Source organism: Plectropomus leopardus, chromosome 10, assembly GCF_008729295.1.
Source record: "Plectropomus leopardus isolate mb chromosome 10, YSFRI_Pleo_2.0, whole genome shotgun sequence".
NCBI lineage: Eukaryota > Metazoa > Chordata > Actinopteri > Perciformes > Serranidae > Plectropomus > Plectropomus leopardus.
Genome location: NC_056472.1, coordinates 35,054,283 through 35,071,080, shown reverse-complemented (window position 1 = coordinate 35,071,080; position 16,798 = coordinate 35,054,283). Strand labels below are relative to the sequence as shown.

Below are 16,798 nucleotides of genomic sequence, written 5' to 3'. Positions count from 1 at the left end.
GAAGCATTTAAAAACTTAAATTATTAAATTAAATTATTTCCCTCTGTCAAAGTATGAAACGGCAGAAAATGGAAATACTGCAGTTCAGTACCTCATAATTGTACCTGAACTTGTACAAACAGGTTGTTGTGTAAAAAGGTTTAAGTCTGTAAATAGATTTAATAATCTGTTGCATTTCAGTGAAACCAGTCAGACCAGTGAAACCAGTCAGACCAGTGAAACCACTAACACCAGTGAAACCACTAACACCAGTGAAACCAGTGAAAACAAGTCAGACCAGTGAAACAAGTCACACCAGTCAGACCAACGAAACCAGTCAGACCAGCGAAACCAGTCACACCAGCGAAACCAGTCACACCAGCGAAACCAGTCACACCAGTGAAACCAGTCAGAGCTTTACCTCACACATCTCTGTAAATATCAAAAGGTGGTTGGCTGTTTTGACAGCAGGCTTGTCTTCATTTTCTCAGGAGGAGATTTACTTTTTAACTTATTTTATTCATATTAAGATGACACATTGATCACATACAGAAGAACAAAGAAGAGATTCTTTAACAAACATCTTAAAAATATTCAATGAAACCCAAAAATCTTGTTCAAAAACATCTTTAACAATTCCATCTGGATTCATCTTTGGAAAAAAAAAAAAAAAACGAGACTGAAGTTCTGATTTTAAAGAAACACAAAATGTAAACATTTCAAATAAATAACCAATCAGAGCGGAGATACAGACTCACCATGGACCAATCAGAGCGGAGATACAGACTCGCGGGTTAATCAGAGCGGCGATACAGACTTATCATGGACCAATCAGAGCAAGGATACGGTCTCATCATGGACCAATCAGAGCGGAGATACAGACTCTTCACGGACCAATTAGAGCGGAGATACAGACTCTTCACGGACCAATTAGAGAGGAGATACAGACTCATCACAGACCAGTCAAAGCGGAGATTCAGACTTTGATGTCAACCAATCAGAGTAGATTCTGTAGTCACATGATGATAATCTGCTTTAGAAATGAAAGTAAAGGAATTTTTTATCAGTCATTTTCAAAATGTACAACAGCAACAAGAATAAAAACTTAATAATAATAATAATAATAATAATGATAATCATAAGTTATCATAATACTTACTTTACTTTATAATATTTTTATACTACTACTACTACTACTACTACTAATAATAATAATAATAATAATAATAATAACAATAATAGAGTCCAAACTCAATAAAATGCTGCTTTTTCCCTCTGGAGGTCACGGTGTGTCACATTCACAGGTCAGACACTACGGAGGAGGAGGAGCAGGAGGTGATGAAGAAGAGTGTCATGTGACCTCGGTGGGCGGCGTGTTCTCTCGTTCAGTCTCTCAGGGTCCAAAGAAGCTCTGTCATAAAAAAAAAAAACAAAAACAGGATGGCATTATAGATGGATGTTTACTTGGACAGGTGTGTGTGTGTGTGTGTGTGTGTGTGTGTGTGTGTGTGTGTGTGTGTAGGTGTTTACCTGGACAGGTGTGTGTGTTGATGTTTACCTGGCGGCAGCCAGCTTTAAGGCAGATGTTGTGGGGGCGGAGCTTCGAGCAGTGTGGGGGGTGGGCAGGGCCAACGGCTCCCACCTGACTCCTCTGGAGGGGGAGGGACCGAGGGTGGGAGGAGGAGAGTGTCCCCCGAGCTGACAGCCCAGCCTTGCTGAGAGTGGAGGAGTAAGGAGGACTGGAGGGACCTGAGGAGGAGCAGAGAAGGAGGAGCAGGAGTTAAACTGAGAGGAGTATCATCAGTTAACCCCGCGAGGCTCAGACAGGTGAGGCAGCTCACCTGAGGGGTGGCGGACTCCGTGTGTGTTGTGCAGTTTGTGACCACAAGAAGGAGGCAGAGCACTGATCACTGCTGAGGCTGCAAACTGAGCACTGACCAAGTCCAGAATCTTCGGACTGGACTCACCAGACCTGCTGGACTACAGAGGGACCAGGAGAGACCAGAAGAGACCAAGAGGGACCAGGACAGACCAGGACAGACCAAGACAGACCAGGGGGGACCAGTGCAGTCCAGGAAAGATCAGGACAGACCAGGAGGGACCAGGACAGACCAGAAGAGACCAGGAGGGACCAGGACAGACATCATTAATTATATAAATATATACATATATATTATATATATATATATATATATATATATATATATATATATATATATATATATATATATACATCATTATACTAGTATACCAAATGATGTATTATATATATATATATATATACACTCACCGGCCACTTTATTAGGCACACCTGTCCAACTGTTCGTGAACGCAAATTTCTAATCAGCCAATCACATGGCAGCAACTCAATGCATTTAGGCATGTAGACATGGTCAGGACGATCTGCTGCAGTTCAAACTGAGCATCAGAATGGGGAAGAAAGGTGATTTAAGTGACTTTGAACGTGGCATGGTTGTTGGTGCCAGACGGGCTGGTCTGAGAACTTCAGAAACTGCTGATCTACTGGGATTTTCACGCACAACCATCTCTAGGGTTTACAGAGAATGGTCCGAAAAAGAGAAAATATCCAGTGAGCGGCAGTTCTGTGGCGAAAATGCCTTGTTGATGCCAGAGGTCAAAGGAGAATGGCCAGACTGGTTCGAGCTGATAGAAAGGCAACAGTAACTCAAATAACCACTCGTTACAACCGAGGTATGCAGAAGAGCATCTCTGAACACACAACACGTCGAACCTTGAGGCAGATGGGCTACAGCGGCAGAAGACCACACCGGGTGCCACTCCTGTCAGCTAAGAACAGGAAACTGAGGCTACAATTCGCACAGGCTCACCAAAATTGGACAACAGAAGATTGAAAAACGTTGCCTGATCTGATGAGTCTCCATTTCTGCTGCGACATTTGGATGGTAGGGTCAGAATTTGGCGTCAACAACATGAAAGCATGGATCCATCCTGCCTTGTATCAACGGTTCAGGCTGATGGTGTGGGGGGTATTTTCTTGGCACACTTTGGGCCCCTTAGTACACAATGAGTATCGTTGCAACGCCACAGCCTACCTGAGTATTGTTGCTGACCATGTCCATCCCTTTATGACCACAGTGTACCCATCTTCTGATGGCTACTTCCAGCAGGATAACGCACCATGTCATAAAGCTCGAATCATCTCAGACTGGTTTCTTGAACATGACAATGAGTTCACTGGACTCAAATGGCCTCCACAGTCACCAGATCTCAATCCAACAGAGCACCTTTGGGATGTGGTGTGCAGCCGACAAATCTGCAGCAACTGCATGATGCTATCATGTCAATATGGACCAAACTCTCTGAGGACTGTTTCCAGTACCTTGTTGAATCTATGCCACGAAGGATTAAGGCAGTTCTGAAGGCAAAAGGGGGTCCAACCCGGTACTAGCAAGGTGTACCTAATAAAGTGGCCGGTGAGTGTATGTCAACTGTTTGTGTGTGTATGTATGTGAGAGACAGAGTGTGTAGTTGTTGTGTATCAATAGACAATAAACACCTGTCACCTGTGTGTGTGTGAGTGTGTAGTTGTGTAATTGCAGTTTCAGCTGCTTCCGGTGTTGGTTGAACTCCTCCTCAGTGAGTCCTCCTGAAGAAACACAGACCAGATCCTGATCAACCAACCAGAGGGCTCAACATTCAACAATACTGACAGACAACCAGGAGCAGGACCAGCAGCAGGGCCAGCGTAGGACCAGGACCAGGAGCAGCCTCCTAACTCACCTGAGATGTGGTCCGAGGACAGACCACAGGTTTGTGTGCTGTCCTCCATGGAGGACTCGGTGGTTCTGCTGCTGCCCTCCCTCTTGTCTTGAAGCGGTCTGGCCTTGAAGCAGAACCTCCTCAGGTTCTGGATGTTGTTCAGAACTTCAGTCAGGGAGTGGGCCGTGGTTCTTGGGGGGTCACTGAGGAGGCAGGTACTGGTCCTGGTTAGAGAGTCCAGCTGCCTCAGCAGTGGATCAAGACAGGAGGAGGCTCGGTCCAGGACGATCCTGGTCCCAGAGAGACGGAGACTTCAACTTCAACTTCAGTCAGGAACATGAAACATTGTGTTCAGGTGAGTTCCTGTTACCTGCCGCCCCGCCCCCTGCGGCGCCGGCTCAGTCTCGTCCAATGAGGAAGGAGTTCAGTCAGAGAGTGACGGTGGTCTGGAGAATCAGGTCCACGGGCCGGCTCCGTACAAGGCTGCACAAACAAAGAAACAAACACTAGCTGAATGAATAAATGAGTTAATCCTAATAAATGTAATAATAAATGAGTTAATACTCATAAATGTAATAATAAATGAGTTAATATTAATAAATGTTAATTATAAATAAGTGAGTTAATCCTTGGCAGCAGCGAGAGCGACTGTTAATGTTTTTGACCGTTAATGATACATTAACAGCATAATATTAATAAAGATTACATTTATTTAAATAAATAGTCAGCAAAGACCATACAGTACTGATGTTTATTTTATTTTTAGCCATACTTTATTTTTGTTTGTGTATGTTAACTAGTAAATTGTTAAATAAAAGTTGTTTGTTTAAGAAAGTAACCTTCTGAATACAAAATACAAATACAAAATCAGAGCACAATCCACACAGAAATGATCAATTTTCATCCCAGCTCAAAAATTCACGATGTCGGTCGCCATATCGGTAATCCGTGAATTTTTCCACAACAAATTTGGTATCGGTCTCAAAACTCCCATATTGGTCCAGCTCTAATTTAATAGCAACAGTTGTAGTAGTAGTATTCATAGTTGTTGCAGTAGTATTAGTAGTAACAGTTATAGTAGTAATAGCTAGAGTAGTAGTATTAATAATTGTTGCCGAAGTATTAGTAGGAAAATTTATAGCAGTAATATTAATAATAGTAGTATTAATAGTTGTTGCCGAAGTATTAGTGGTAACAATTATAGTAGTAATAGTTATAGTAGCAGTAATTATAACTGCAGGAGTATTTGAAGTAGTAGTATTTGTGTTAAGTATGAAGAAGAGACACTCACAGAGAGATATTGACATCCAGCTGTTCTCCTGAAGACAAAAACTCCATCAGGATTATTTTCTTCACCCGGTGAAGACGGAGGATACTGAGGACACGTGAAGACATTTAGATTATGTCATAAAAAGTAATATTTGATGTTTATATTGTAAAAAGTTATATATGTTTATGTTGTGAAATGTAATATGTGATGTTTTCATTATGAAAAGTAATAAATGTTGATATTATACAAAGTGATCTATGATGTCAACATTATGAAAAGTAATGTATGACGTAGTATTTCATGAGTCCGTGTCAGTGGAAAGACGAGATCCTGACCAGCGGCGGCGACTGTCCTCATCTCCAGAGCTGTGGAAGTCGTACTGTTTAATGTCTGCGCGGTTGACGATGAAGGGACCAGGGGGTCGACCGGGACATCTCTGTAGAAGACACAGTCTGTCCCCTCTCACGTTCTTCTTCTTTGGTCTGAGCAGGTTGAAGGGAAGCTCATCTCTGACCAAGAGCTGCTTCTTCTTTACCTGAGACAGAGACAGAAACGGTCCTCACACTGAGACTGAAGAGGAGACAGAAACTGTCCTCAAACTGAGACTCATAGACAGACAGACATACAGACAGAGACAGAGGGACAGGAGGACAGACAGGTATACCTTGGTGTTGTTACTCAGAGTGAAGAGGCTGCAGTAACCATGTTTCTCCATCACAGGGAGACAAACTTCTCTGAAAGTTTCTCCACCGAAATCCTCCAACTGATACCTGAAACACATTAAAACACCTTAAAACACCTTAAAACACCTAAACACACATTAAAACACCTTAAAACACATTAAAACACCTTAAAACACCTTAAAACACACATTAAAACACCTTAAAACACATTAAAACACCTTAACACACCTCAAAACACCTTAAAACACATTAAAAAACACCTTAAAACACCTTAAAACACCTTAAAACACCTAAACACACATTAAAACACCTTAAAACACATTAAAACACCTTAAAACACCTTAAAAAAACACATTAAAACACCTTAAAACACATTAAAACACCTTAACACACATTAAAACACCTTAACACACATTAAAACACCTTAACACACATTAAAACACCTTAACACACATTAAAACACCTTAAAACACATTCAGTTCTTATCAGTTAAAGGACCAATTCACTGATTTCCACAAGAACTATATAAAACTCACCTCCTCTGCACCTCCTCCAGGATTCGTTGTGTTTTTGGAGTACACGGTAACTCACCTCCTCTGCACCTCCTCCAGCGTGAGGAGCAGCAGCTCCCTCTTGGCCTCCTCTCTCCTCCTGATCATCTGCACGATGGAGACGCTCCGGCTGAAGTCTCTCCTCAGTCGCAGCATTTTCTCGTAGGACACCTCGTCACTTTTTCGGTTCTGAAAGACATCAGAGAACGTCTTCAGGAACGACATGTCGTCTTTATCCAACACTTTGTCTTTTAACCCTTTTTGTCTCAAAAGGACAAAACTTAACGTGTCTTTTAGTAAACATGACGACATGGACAAAACTTGACATGTGGAAACATGTCTTTAAGTAAAATATGATTACATGGACAAAATAAGACATGTGGAGACGTTGCTGTCCTTCAGTTTTCTGACACTGTTTATTTATTTTAACCCTTTACGGATCCAGATGACAGCGAAGAGGATGGTGGACAGCGAGGACGACAGTGGAGGACTGACCTTCCTGGTCTGCATCTTCTCCGTCCTCCGTCTGAAGGCCACGTAGGCATCGCTGTTATTGGACCCATCTCGTCTCTCCTGTTTGACCCCAGGAGTCAGGGACGGACTGAGACATGTCCTCCTCTTCCTCAGCCAGTAATCATACACTGTCTTAAGCAGGACATCGTCCTCATCTAGCAGTCGCTTCGCCTCCGACACAGAGACCAGCTAAGGACAGAAATACAGAGACCAGCTAAGGACAGAGACCAGCAAAAGACAGAAACACAGAGACCAGCTGAGGACAGAGCCACAGACACAAGCTGAGGACAGAGACCAGCTGAGGACCGAGCCACAGACACAAGCTGAGGACAGAGACCAGCTGAGGACAGAGACACAGAAACCAGCTGAGGACAGAGACACACAGAGACCAGCAGAGGACAGAGACACAGAGGCAACCTGAGGACAGACACACACAGAGATCAGCTGACAACAGAGACACAGAGAACCGCTGAGGAGAGAGACCAGCTGAAGGGAGAGACATGGAGACAAGCTGAGGACAAAGATACAGAGACAAGTTTAGGACAGAGACCAGCTGAGGACAGAGACACACAGAGACCAGCTTCGGACCGAGACCAGCTGAGGACGAAATCCACAGAGACAAGCCGAGGACAGAAAACAGCTGAGGACAGAGCCATGAAGACAAGCTGAGGACAGAGACCATTTGAGGACAGAGACAAAGTGACCAGCTGAAGACAGAGACTCACAGAGACCAGCTGAGGACAGAGATACAGAGACCAGCTGCGGACAAAGACACACACAGAGACCAGCTGAGGACAGAGACACACAGAGACCAGCTGAGGACCGAGACCAGCTGAGGACAAGGCCACAGAAACCAGCTGAGGAAAGAGACACAGAGATCAGCTGAGGACAGAGACAAAGAGACCAGCCGAGGACAGAGACACAGAGACAAGCTGAGGACAGAGACCAGCTGAGGACAGAGACACACAGAGACCAGCTGAGGACAGACCTGGTGTGTGCTGGCCTTCTCCAGTCTGTCTATCATGATCTCGAACCGCAGGGGTTTGATGTCCGTCTTCCTGTTGAGTCTGTTGAGCAGCGACTCGTCCTCTGAGTCCAGGTCGTAGTCCGGCTGGTCCAGGTCCAGACTCAGAGCTGCAGAACCACAAACAGAAAACACATTCACTGAAAACTGAGGGACCTGAAGGACCTGCGCACCTGGGACTCTGTCCTGATTCTGACTGAAGTGACTCTGCAGTAACTCGGCAGGGACTCGGAGGACTCACGCTGGATGTGGATCAGCTGTTTAGGGACTTTGACATGTCCTCTGTAGAGACGGTCGTAGTAGGCTGTGTGAGTTTCGGCCTCAGGGACAGGGATCACCATGTTGTCCTTCTTGTCCCTGAAGACCTGCTGAGCGGACATGGCCCTCTGCAGGTGGTGCTCCTGAGACACAGAGACACTGTTGGACATCCAATGAACATCTTGTCCCTCTGCCTCTGGGACCACTGAACTCCTAACTGTCCAACTCTGCTGGCAGATTCAAAACTGCTGACGACCTCTGACCCTCACTGATATATGTAGACTACACACACACACACACACACACACACAGACACATACATATACACACACACACACATATATACACATATACACACACACACACATACACATATACACACATATACACACACATACATATACACACACACACACAAATACACACACACATAAATATACACACACACACATATATACACATATACACACATACACACACACACATACATATACACACACACACACATATATATACACACGCACTTATATACACACATATATATACACACACACGTATACACACAAACACATATATATATACACAAACACACATATACACACACATATATATAATCAAAGTTTTTTAAAAATCACCAAAACTTTTGAAAGAAAAAAAAACAAATATTTTTGAGTAAAACAAAAACATTTTCTTTTCCTTCAGAGATCAACAACAAAAGTTATCAAGAATAATAATTTATAATCAATTATTACAATAAACTGTAGCAGACTGAAGGTATTGGAGCTCTTATTATACCCTAACCCTAACCCTATATATATTGATTAGCTCTTATTATTGATCAGCTCTTAGTATTGATTAGCTCTGAAACCGCAACACATTTTGCATCGTTCGTTGCCATGACAACTCCGTGACAAGTTAAACGTCATGGCCCCAAAAGGCCCTCGCTGCTGATCGGCGCTACGCACACAGTGCACCCTGTACTATGGCAAGCCGAAAGTGCCAAATATCGTCACTTGCAACCGCACTGCACTGCAAACGCGTTCTGTCCAGAAAAAAAGCGCAAAAAAAGCGGCGTCCTAGTGTCCAGAACGCTAGTTTTAACGCCATTGAACTAATAAACGCCGCTTTTCGCGCGTATGCTTTCACTTTCTCCACAGAGAGGAGGTTTATCTGGATTTAAATGATACAATGCTGATGTTCCCAGCTTTGTTCGAAGCATGTTTCATTTACCTTTTATTATCGGATATGCACGCTGTTTTCCGTTAACATACGTTCTTTACTCTCTCTGGTGTATTTACACCAAATGAATCAGTATATTTCCAATAACCTACTGTACAATTCATTAGACAACAGCGATCTACAGCTGATGCACTGCTCGCTGCTTTCATGGACACATTGATTTGGTCTGGTTTTACTTTTGAGTGACTGGCTACATGAAAAAATAAACGCCTTACAAATCAGATATTATTTTTTACGGATTTTCGCGACGTTAAAACCGGCGTTCTGGACGCTAGGACGCCGCTTTTTGCGCTGTTTTTTGGACAGAACGCGTTTGCAAAGTGACGATGTTTGGCACTTTCGGCTTGCCATAGAGTACGTCCTCGTGCACGGCGCACGGTACGTAAAGACGTCCTGAATGCCGGCACGCGGCGGGCTGCCGGTAACCATAAAAGCTGCCGGTGCGAAGCTCCTACCCGCTCCTCCTCGGTCTCCATGCCGGTTGGCAGCGGTGGGACGCCGCGGCTGATGCACGCGCAGTCCGCCAAGTCCGGGACATCCGTGTTCCGGTACACCGGTAGCGGTTTGGCGGCGTCCACCGCTCGCGCCCGGAAGGAGAGTTTGCTCATTGTTTGGGAATCCCGCCACAAACCCGCACCGATACTGACGTCACTCAGCTCCCCACGCGCCCGCCAGCGCCCCGGCGGCTCCCCGGTGTCCGCCGCTCCGGTTTCTAGGGTGCGGGTCTAACGGGACGCGGGGACCGGCTCTTCGGGACCCCGTACCGTGGACAACATGGCGGACATGTCCACACCGGTGGCGGAGGAATCCCAGCAGCCACCGCGGCACCGCTCACACAAACACACGCGAGACATGACAGTGTGCGCGCAGCTCCACAAGGCAACATTGTGACAATGTTCCAATAAAAGTTGTTTCAAACACACGCGTTCTAGAACTCGGATAGAACTTCAAACAAACATTCATAGAACTTTGGTGTAACACTGACGAAACGTTAATAAAGAACACCGTGATGGAACATTAATAGAACTTAATAGAACACAGAGGGAACATTACTAAAAAAGTGTGATGGAAAATTAATAGAACTTAATAGAACACAGAGGGAACATTACTAAAAAAGTGTGATGGAAAATTAATAGAACTTAATAGAAACACAGAGGGAACATTACTAAAAAAAAAAAAAAAAAATGGAACATTAATAGAACTTAATAGAACACAGAGGGAACATTACTAAAAAAAAATGTGATGGAAAATTAATAGAACTTAATAGAACACAGAGGGAACATTACTAAAAAAAAAGTGTGATGGAAAATTAATAGAACTTAATAGAACACAGAGGGAACATTACTAAAAAAAATGTGATGGAACATTAATAGAACTTAATAGAACACAGAGGGAACATTACTAAAAAATGTGATGGAAATTAATAGAACTTAATAGAAACACAGAGGGAACATTACTAAAAAAAAAAAATGGAACATTAATAGAACTTAATAGAACACAGAGGGAACATTACTAAAAAAAAAAAAAAAAATGGAAAAAACATTAATAGAACTCTTATAGAACACAGAGGGAACATTACTAAAAAAAAGTGATGGAACATTAATAGAACTCTTATAGAACACAGAGGGAACATTACTAAAAAAAATGTGATGGAACATTAATAGAACTCTTATAGAACACAGAGGGAACATTACTAAAAAAAAGTGTGATGGAACATTAATAGAACTCTGATAGAACACAGAGGGAACATTACTAAAAAAAATGTGATGGAACATTAATAGAACTCTTATAGAACACAGGGAACAATACTAAAAAAAAAAAACAAATGGAACATTAATAGAACTCTAATAGAACACAGAGGGAACATTACTAAAAAATGTGATGGAACATTAATAGAACTCTTATAGACACAGAGGGAACATTACTAAAAAAAAATGTGATGGAACATTAATAGAACTCTTATAGAACACAGAGGGAACATTAAAAAAAAAGTGATGGAACATTAATAGAACTCTTATAGAAACACAGAGGGAACATTACTAAAAAAAATGTGATGGAACATTAATAGAACTCTTATAGAACACAGAGGGAACATTACTAAAAAAAATGTGATGGAACATAAATAGAACTCTTATAGAACACAGAGGGAACATTACTAAAAAAAAAAAAAAAAAATGGAACAGTAATATAACTCTAATAGAACACAGAGGGAACATTACTAAAAAAATGTGATGGAACATAAATAGAACTCTAATAGAACACAGAGGGAACATTACTAAAAAAGTGTGATGGAAAATTAATAGAACTTAATAGAACACAGAGGGACATTTACTAAAAAATGTGATGGAACATTAATAGAACTTAATAGAACACAGAGGGAACATTACTAAAACATTGTGATCGAACAGTAATAGAACACAGAGGGAACATGGGAGACTGATGGAACATTAGTGCACACGCACACACAAGCACCTACACACACACAAAACACACAAACACAACACACACACACACACACACACACACACACACACACACACACACACACACACACACACACACACACACACAGCCGGGCTGAAGAGGAACACTGCAGAATAAATGAGGTGTTCTCCAGCTGAGAGGGAACAGGAAGCTGAGAGTGAGCGACAGTTGAGGAACATCAGTCAGGAGAACGTACTTCAGAATCAGACATCACTCAATTTGATTCATGGAGCTCGTCTCACGGATCAGTCTTCCTCAGAGAGCTGCACAGCAGACACCATCTCTCTGACCTCGGACCCTCACACAGGAGAAAAAAAAACAGAACCTTTAACAGGGTAAAAAGAAAGCAGACCAGAACATTAGACCAATTCTCACACCATCAGCAGCTTCTTTCACCTGAGTCGCCAACGTTCCTCTGCTGGATCCTTCAGAACACAGAGAACACTAGATACACACCGAGGAGAGCAGCAGCACCCTCCAATACATACACACACACACACACACACACACACACACACATACATATATACACAGTCACATGCATACATACACACACATACATACATACATAGACACACATACATACATATATACATACATACACACTCACATACATAGACAACATACATACATACATATACATACATACATAGACACACATACATACACAAAAACATACATAAATATACATAAAATACATAGAAAACACACACACTCACATACATACATACATACATACATACATACATGTACAAATACATACATACATACACACTCACATACATACATACATACACACTCACATACATACATACATACATACATACATACATATACATACATACATACATACACACTCACATACATACATACATACATAGACACACATACACACTCACATACATACATACATACACAGACACACATACACACTCACATACATACATACATATACATACATAGACACACATACATACTCACATACATACATACATACATACACTCACTCACATACATACATAGACACACATACACACTCACATACATACATACACATACATACATACATACATATTCATACATAAATATATAACACAACATACACACTCACTCACATACATACATACATACATAGACACACATACACAGACACACATACACACACAATACATACATACATACATACATACATACACAGACACACATACACACTCACATACATACATAGACACACATACACACTCACATACATACATAGACACACATACACACTCACATACATACATACATATACATACATACACATACATACATACATACATACATACATAGACACACATACACACTCACATACATACATACATACATACATACACAGACAGCAGGCGCATGAATCAGAGGAAGGAGTCACATTTTTAAGTTTCTTCTGAACATTGAACTAACTGAGCCGTCAGTCTGTTAAAGACTCAGGATATAAATAGCTGAGTGTCAGTGAATGCACCGCCGCGTTCACTTCATGGACATAAACACAAACATCCATAATTCAAAACATTCAGTCATTCAAACTGCTTCCTTTACTGACTCGTATTCAGGTATTTTTCAGTGAGTTGTTAAGAATATAACAATAAAAATAATAAACTACGAAACATGAACAGACTTTTATTTTGATGTCATTGAAGGGGAAATTGTTATTTTCACAGTTTTGACCAACTTTCAGTAATAAAACATTTTTCATTTCATTTTCACGTTATTGTTGTTTGTTTTTATTGTTATTGTTACTGTTGTTGTATAATAAAGAAAACGGAGAGTGAAAACGATCTGATCCAAATAAACTGCAGTCCGATTTCAAATTGACCGTTTCATACAAAACAATACATCAATAAATGGAAATCGTTTGATCTTCTGAAATTCAATTCTGAGCTCAGATGTGTTACCAACAATAGTCATAATAACAATAACAACAACAACAATGAATAAAAAAAACAAAGAAATTCTTCAACATCCTTTGTAAAGATGTCTTCAGACTGAACGAAGAAAGATGAAAAACTGGCAGCATCACGCCATCGTCATCATCGTCATCACCGTCATCACCTCTGTGTCGTCACGTGGTTGTCACAACGTTGTCACTGTCACGTAATTGTCGTCATTTACACGTTGTCGTCGCCATCACGTCATGTCGTCGTTGTTGTCACACCGTCGGCGTTGTCACACCGTCGGCGTTGTCAGGTCGCCATCGTCGTTGTCACATCGTCGTCGTCGTCATGCCGTTGTCGTTGTCACGCTGTCGTTGTTGTCACGTCGCTGTCATCATTCTTACAAAATTAAACGGTCTGAATTTTCACTGTCAGCCTGAACAGGTGTTACATTAAGAACCGTCTTTATTGATTGATAATCTGTAGGGTTTTATTGCTCTCAGTCTATTGATCGGCTCATCTGTTAGCAATAAGCATTTGTTGGTGTTCTCTTGTGTTTACAGTGATACTGATTTAGTATAGATCACATTTATTGATTAGTGTTTTTATTGGAGCAAAGACAAACTGCAGAGATCGATGATGCAGTTCGCTTCAGCAGCAAACATTTTTTCAATATTTGTCTTATGTTTATTTAATGTTTATTCATTGTTTATCAAATGTTTTAGATGTTGTGGACCGTTAAGGTGAACCGTTAAGGTAGATTGTTAAGGTGGACTGTTAAGGTAGATTGTTAAGGTGGACTTAAGGTGAACCGTTAAGGTGGACTGCTAATGTAGATTGTTAAGGTGGACTGCTAATGTAGATTGTTAAGGTGGACCGTTAATGTGGACTGTTAAGGTGGACTGTAGTTGTTCTGTTTGTGTTATTCTTGTCAAGTTCCTGCAGTGAAGTTTCTTCAATTAATTTATTTATTAGTGTTTTGACTTTTTATTGAAAGTGTTGGGGCTCATTTATTGTTGACTTTAAGGTTCAGATTTGACTTTGGAATAAAAATGCTGAATGTGGTTTTAAATGTTACCTATGACCTGATGAGAACAGATTTAATGAGAAAATGTTTCCAGTTTTCATCAGTCAACACCGGTTTGTCTTCAATGATCAGATGTCTAACAGAAAATCCGTCTGATGACAAAACTCTGAGTGTAAAAAAGTCTGCAGCTATAATAACAATAACAATAATTATAATAATAACAATAACAATAACAGTACTGAGGACGATGCTGGGAGCGTCGATGTGGAGCAGGGTCAGAGACGTTCAGCAGCTGTTTGTTGTTTTCTGTCACTCAGAGAAAAACAGCCTGTCTCGAAACACTTTGATCCTCGAACATCATTTCATCGTAAAAAACTCTGAGGAAGTCTTTTATTTTGTTGTACAAAACAGGAACTGGTGTCAGAGGCTGGAGGTCAGTGTGTCGCTTACCTCCGTTCTGTCCTCATCAGTCTCAGGCTCACCTGCAGCCAGACGTCACCTGAGTGCCCGGCGGGTCACCTGACTGTCTGACATCAGAGCACGAAGCGGCTCGCTGAGGGAGTCCCTGCTCCGTCCTGATTGGTCCTGGGCCTCATCATAGGCTCGACTCTTTAGGTGGGTAGTCCACGTTGGTTACCATGGTAACAATTGTAACGATCTCCTCGGGCGCCGTAACGCTTGTTTGGCGCTGCATCTGAACGATGCGCTCCTCCACACAGCCGGCTGACAGACGAGCCTCCGCCTCGTGATCCCAGCACTCCTCAATGGTCTCACAGAGGACAGCCAGACCCTGAGGGACGCCGGGACAACAGAGACACTGTCAGAGCTACACTACACAACACACACAACACTGTCACAACTACAGACTACACAACACACATAACACTGTCAGAACACACACAACACCATCAGAACTACACACTACACAACACACACAACACTGTCAGAACTACACACTACACAACACACACAACACTGTCAGAACTACACACAACATTGTCAGAACACACGCAACACCATCAGAACTACACACTACACAACACTGTCAGAACTACACACTACACAACACACACAACACTGTCAGAACACACGCAACACCATCAGAACTACACACTACACAACACCATCAGAACTACTCACTACACAACACTGTCAGAACTACACATTACACAACACTGTCAGAACACACAACACACTATCACAACACACACTACACACAACACCGTCAGAACTACACACAAGATAACATGGTCAGAAAACACACAACAGTCAGCATGGTGCACTCTGGGTAATGTAGTCAGGCTCACAGGGTGTTTCTGCCAGCACTCTCTGAGCGTCGGTCTCAGCTTCTTGTGGACGACGACCTCCTGCATGTCCTCCAGGGACGGATGCTGCCCCACCTCCTCCTCAAATGGCAGCATGTACTCGTCCACCGGACCTGGACCAGAGAGGGTCACAAAGTCAGAGACAGGGACACTGAGGTCTCCATGGCAACAGGTGGGCTGATGGTTCCTACCGTCAGCAGCTTTGCAGCGTGAAGCGAGCTCCCACAGGACTAGACCCACAGCATACATGTCGATCCGCAGGAAGGCATCTCTCTGGAAGTTTATGGCCCCCTCCAGGACCTCCGGGGCCATGTACCTGCGGGTCCCCACCTGTCACACATGGGAACACACCTGGGTTACACCTAGACCCTTACACACCTCACACAGCGACTGTCACCTGACACAGGTGCAGTCACCTGACACAGGCGCTGTCACCTGACATGGCAGCTGTCACCTGACCTGACACAGGAGCTGTCACCTGACCTGACACAGGAGCTGTCACCTGACACAGGAGCTGTCACCTGACACAGGAGCTGTCCCTTGACACAGGTGCTGTCACCTGTAACAGGTGCTGTCACCTGACACAGCTCTGTGTTGTTCTCAGCCTTATTGATTTATGATCAGTCATTCTGATTGTTCTGATCAATAACTTCAGAGGATGGAACGGCATGAGTTACCTGAGTTTTGATGAGATTTCCAGCTGAGATCTACAAAAGATGAGTCAGGTGGTGTGCAGGTCTGTGAACACTGACAGAGGACAGAGACAGGTGTCCTCTCTTAGGTGGACTCAC

General features: G+C 42.5%; 2 protein-coding genes across 3 annotated transcripts in view; both read right to left on the bottom strand.

The window, feature by feature from the left end:
• Positions 1-1,245: 1,245 nt before the first annotated feature.
• Positions 1,246-10,074, bottom strand: LOC121949074 (enhancer of polycomb homolog 2-like). The gene is given in 15 exon segments (XM_042494675.1): positions 1,246-1,390; positions 1,510-1,596; positions 1,598-1,728; positions 1,821-1,959; positions 3,525-3,607; positions 3,742-4,010; positions 4,091-4,203; positions 5,012-5,106; positions 5,333-5,519; positions 5,643-5,760; positions 6,265-6,413; positions 6,720-6,926; positions 7,726-7,871; positions 8,003-8,162; positions 9,714-10,074. Coding segments are annotated over 14 exon segments (2,013 nt in total). The 5' UTR covers positions 9,867-10,074; the 3' UTR covers positions 1,246-1,390; positions 1,510-1,533.
• Positions 10,075-14,032: 3,958 nt separating this feature from the next.
• The window catches only part of LOC121948851 (activin receptor type-2A-like), a 9,144-nt gene continuing 6,378 nt past the window's right edge, over positions 14,033-16,798 (bottom strand). For both annotated transcript variants that reach the window (XM_042494356.1, XM_042494357.1), the window contains 3 exons: positions 16,199-16,337; positions 15,990-16,120; positions 14,033-15,472 (listed from right to left, as the gene is read on the bottom strand). In XM_042494356.1, the coding sequence (XP_042350290.1) occupies positions 15,278-15,472; positions 15,990-16,120; positions 16,199-16,337 (465 nt within the window). In that variant the 3' untranslated portion in view covers positions 14,033-15,277. The remainder of the gene's footprint in view (positions 15,473-15,989; positions 16,121-16,198; positions 16,338-16,798) is intronic.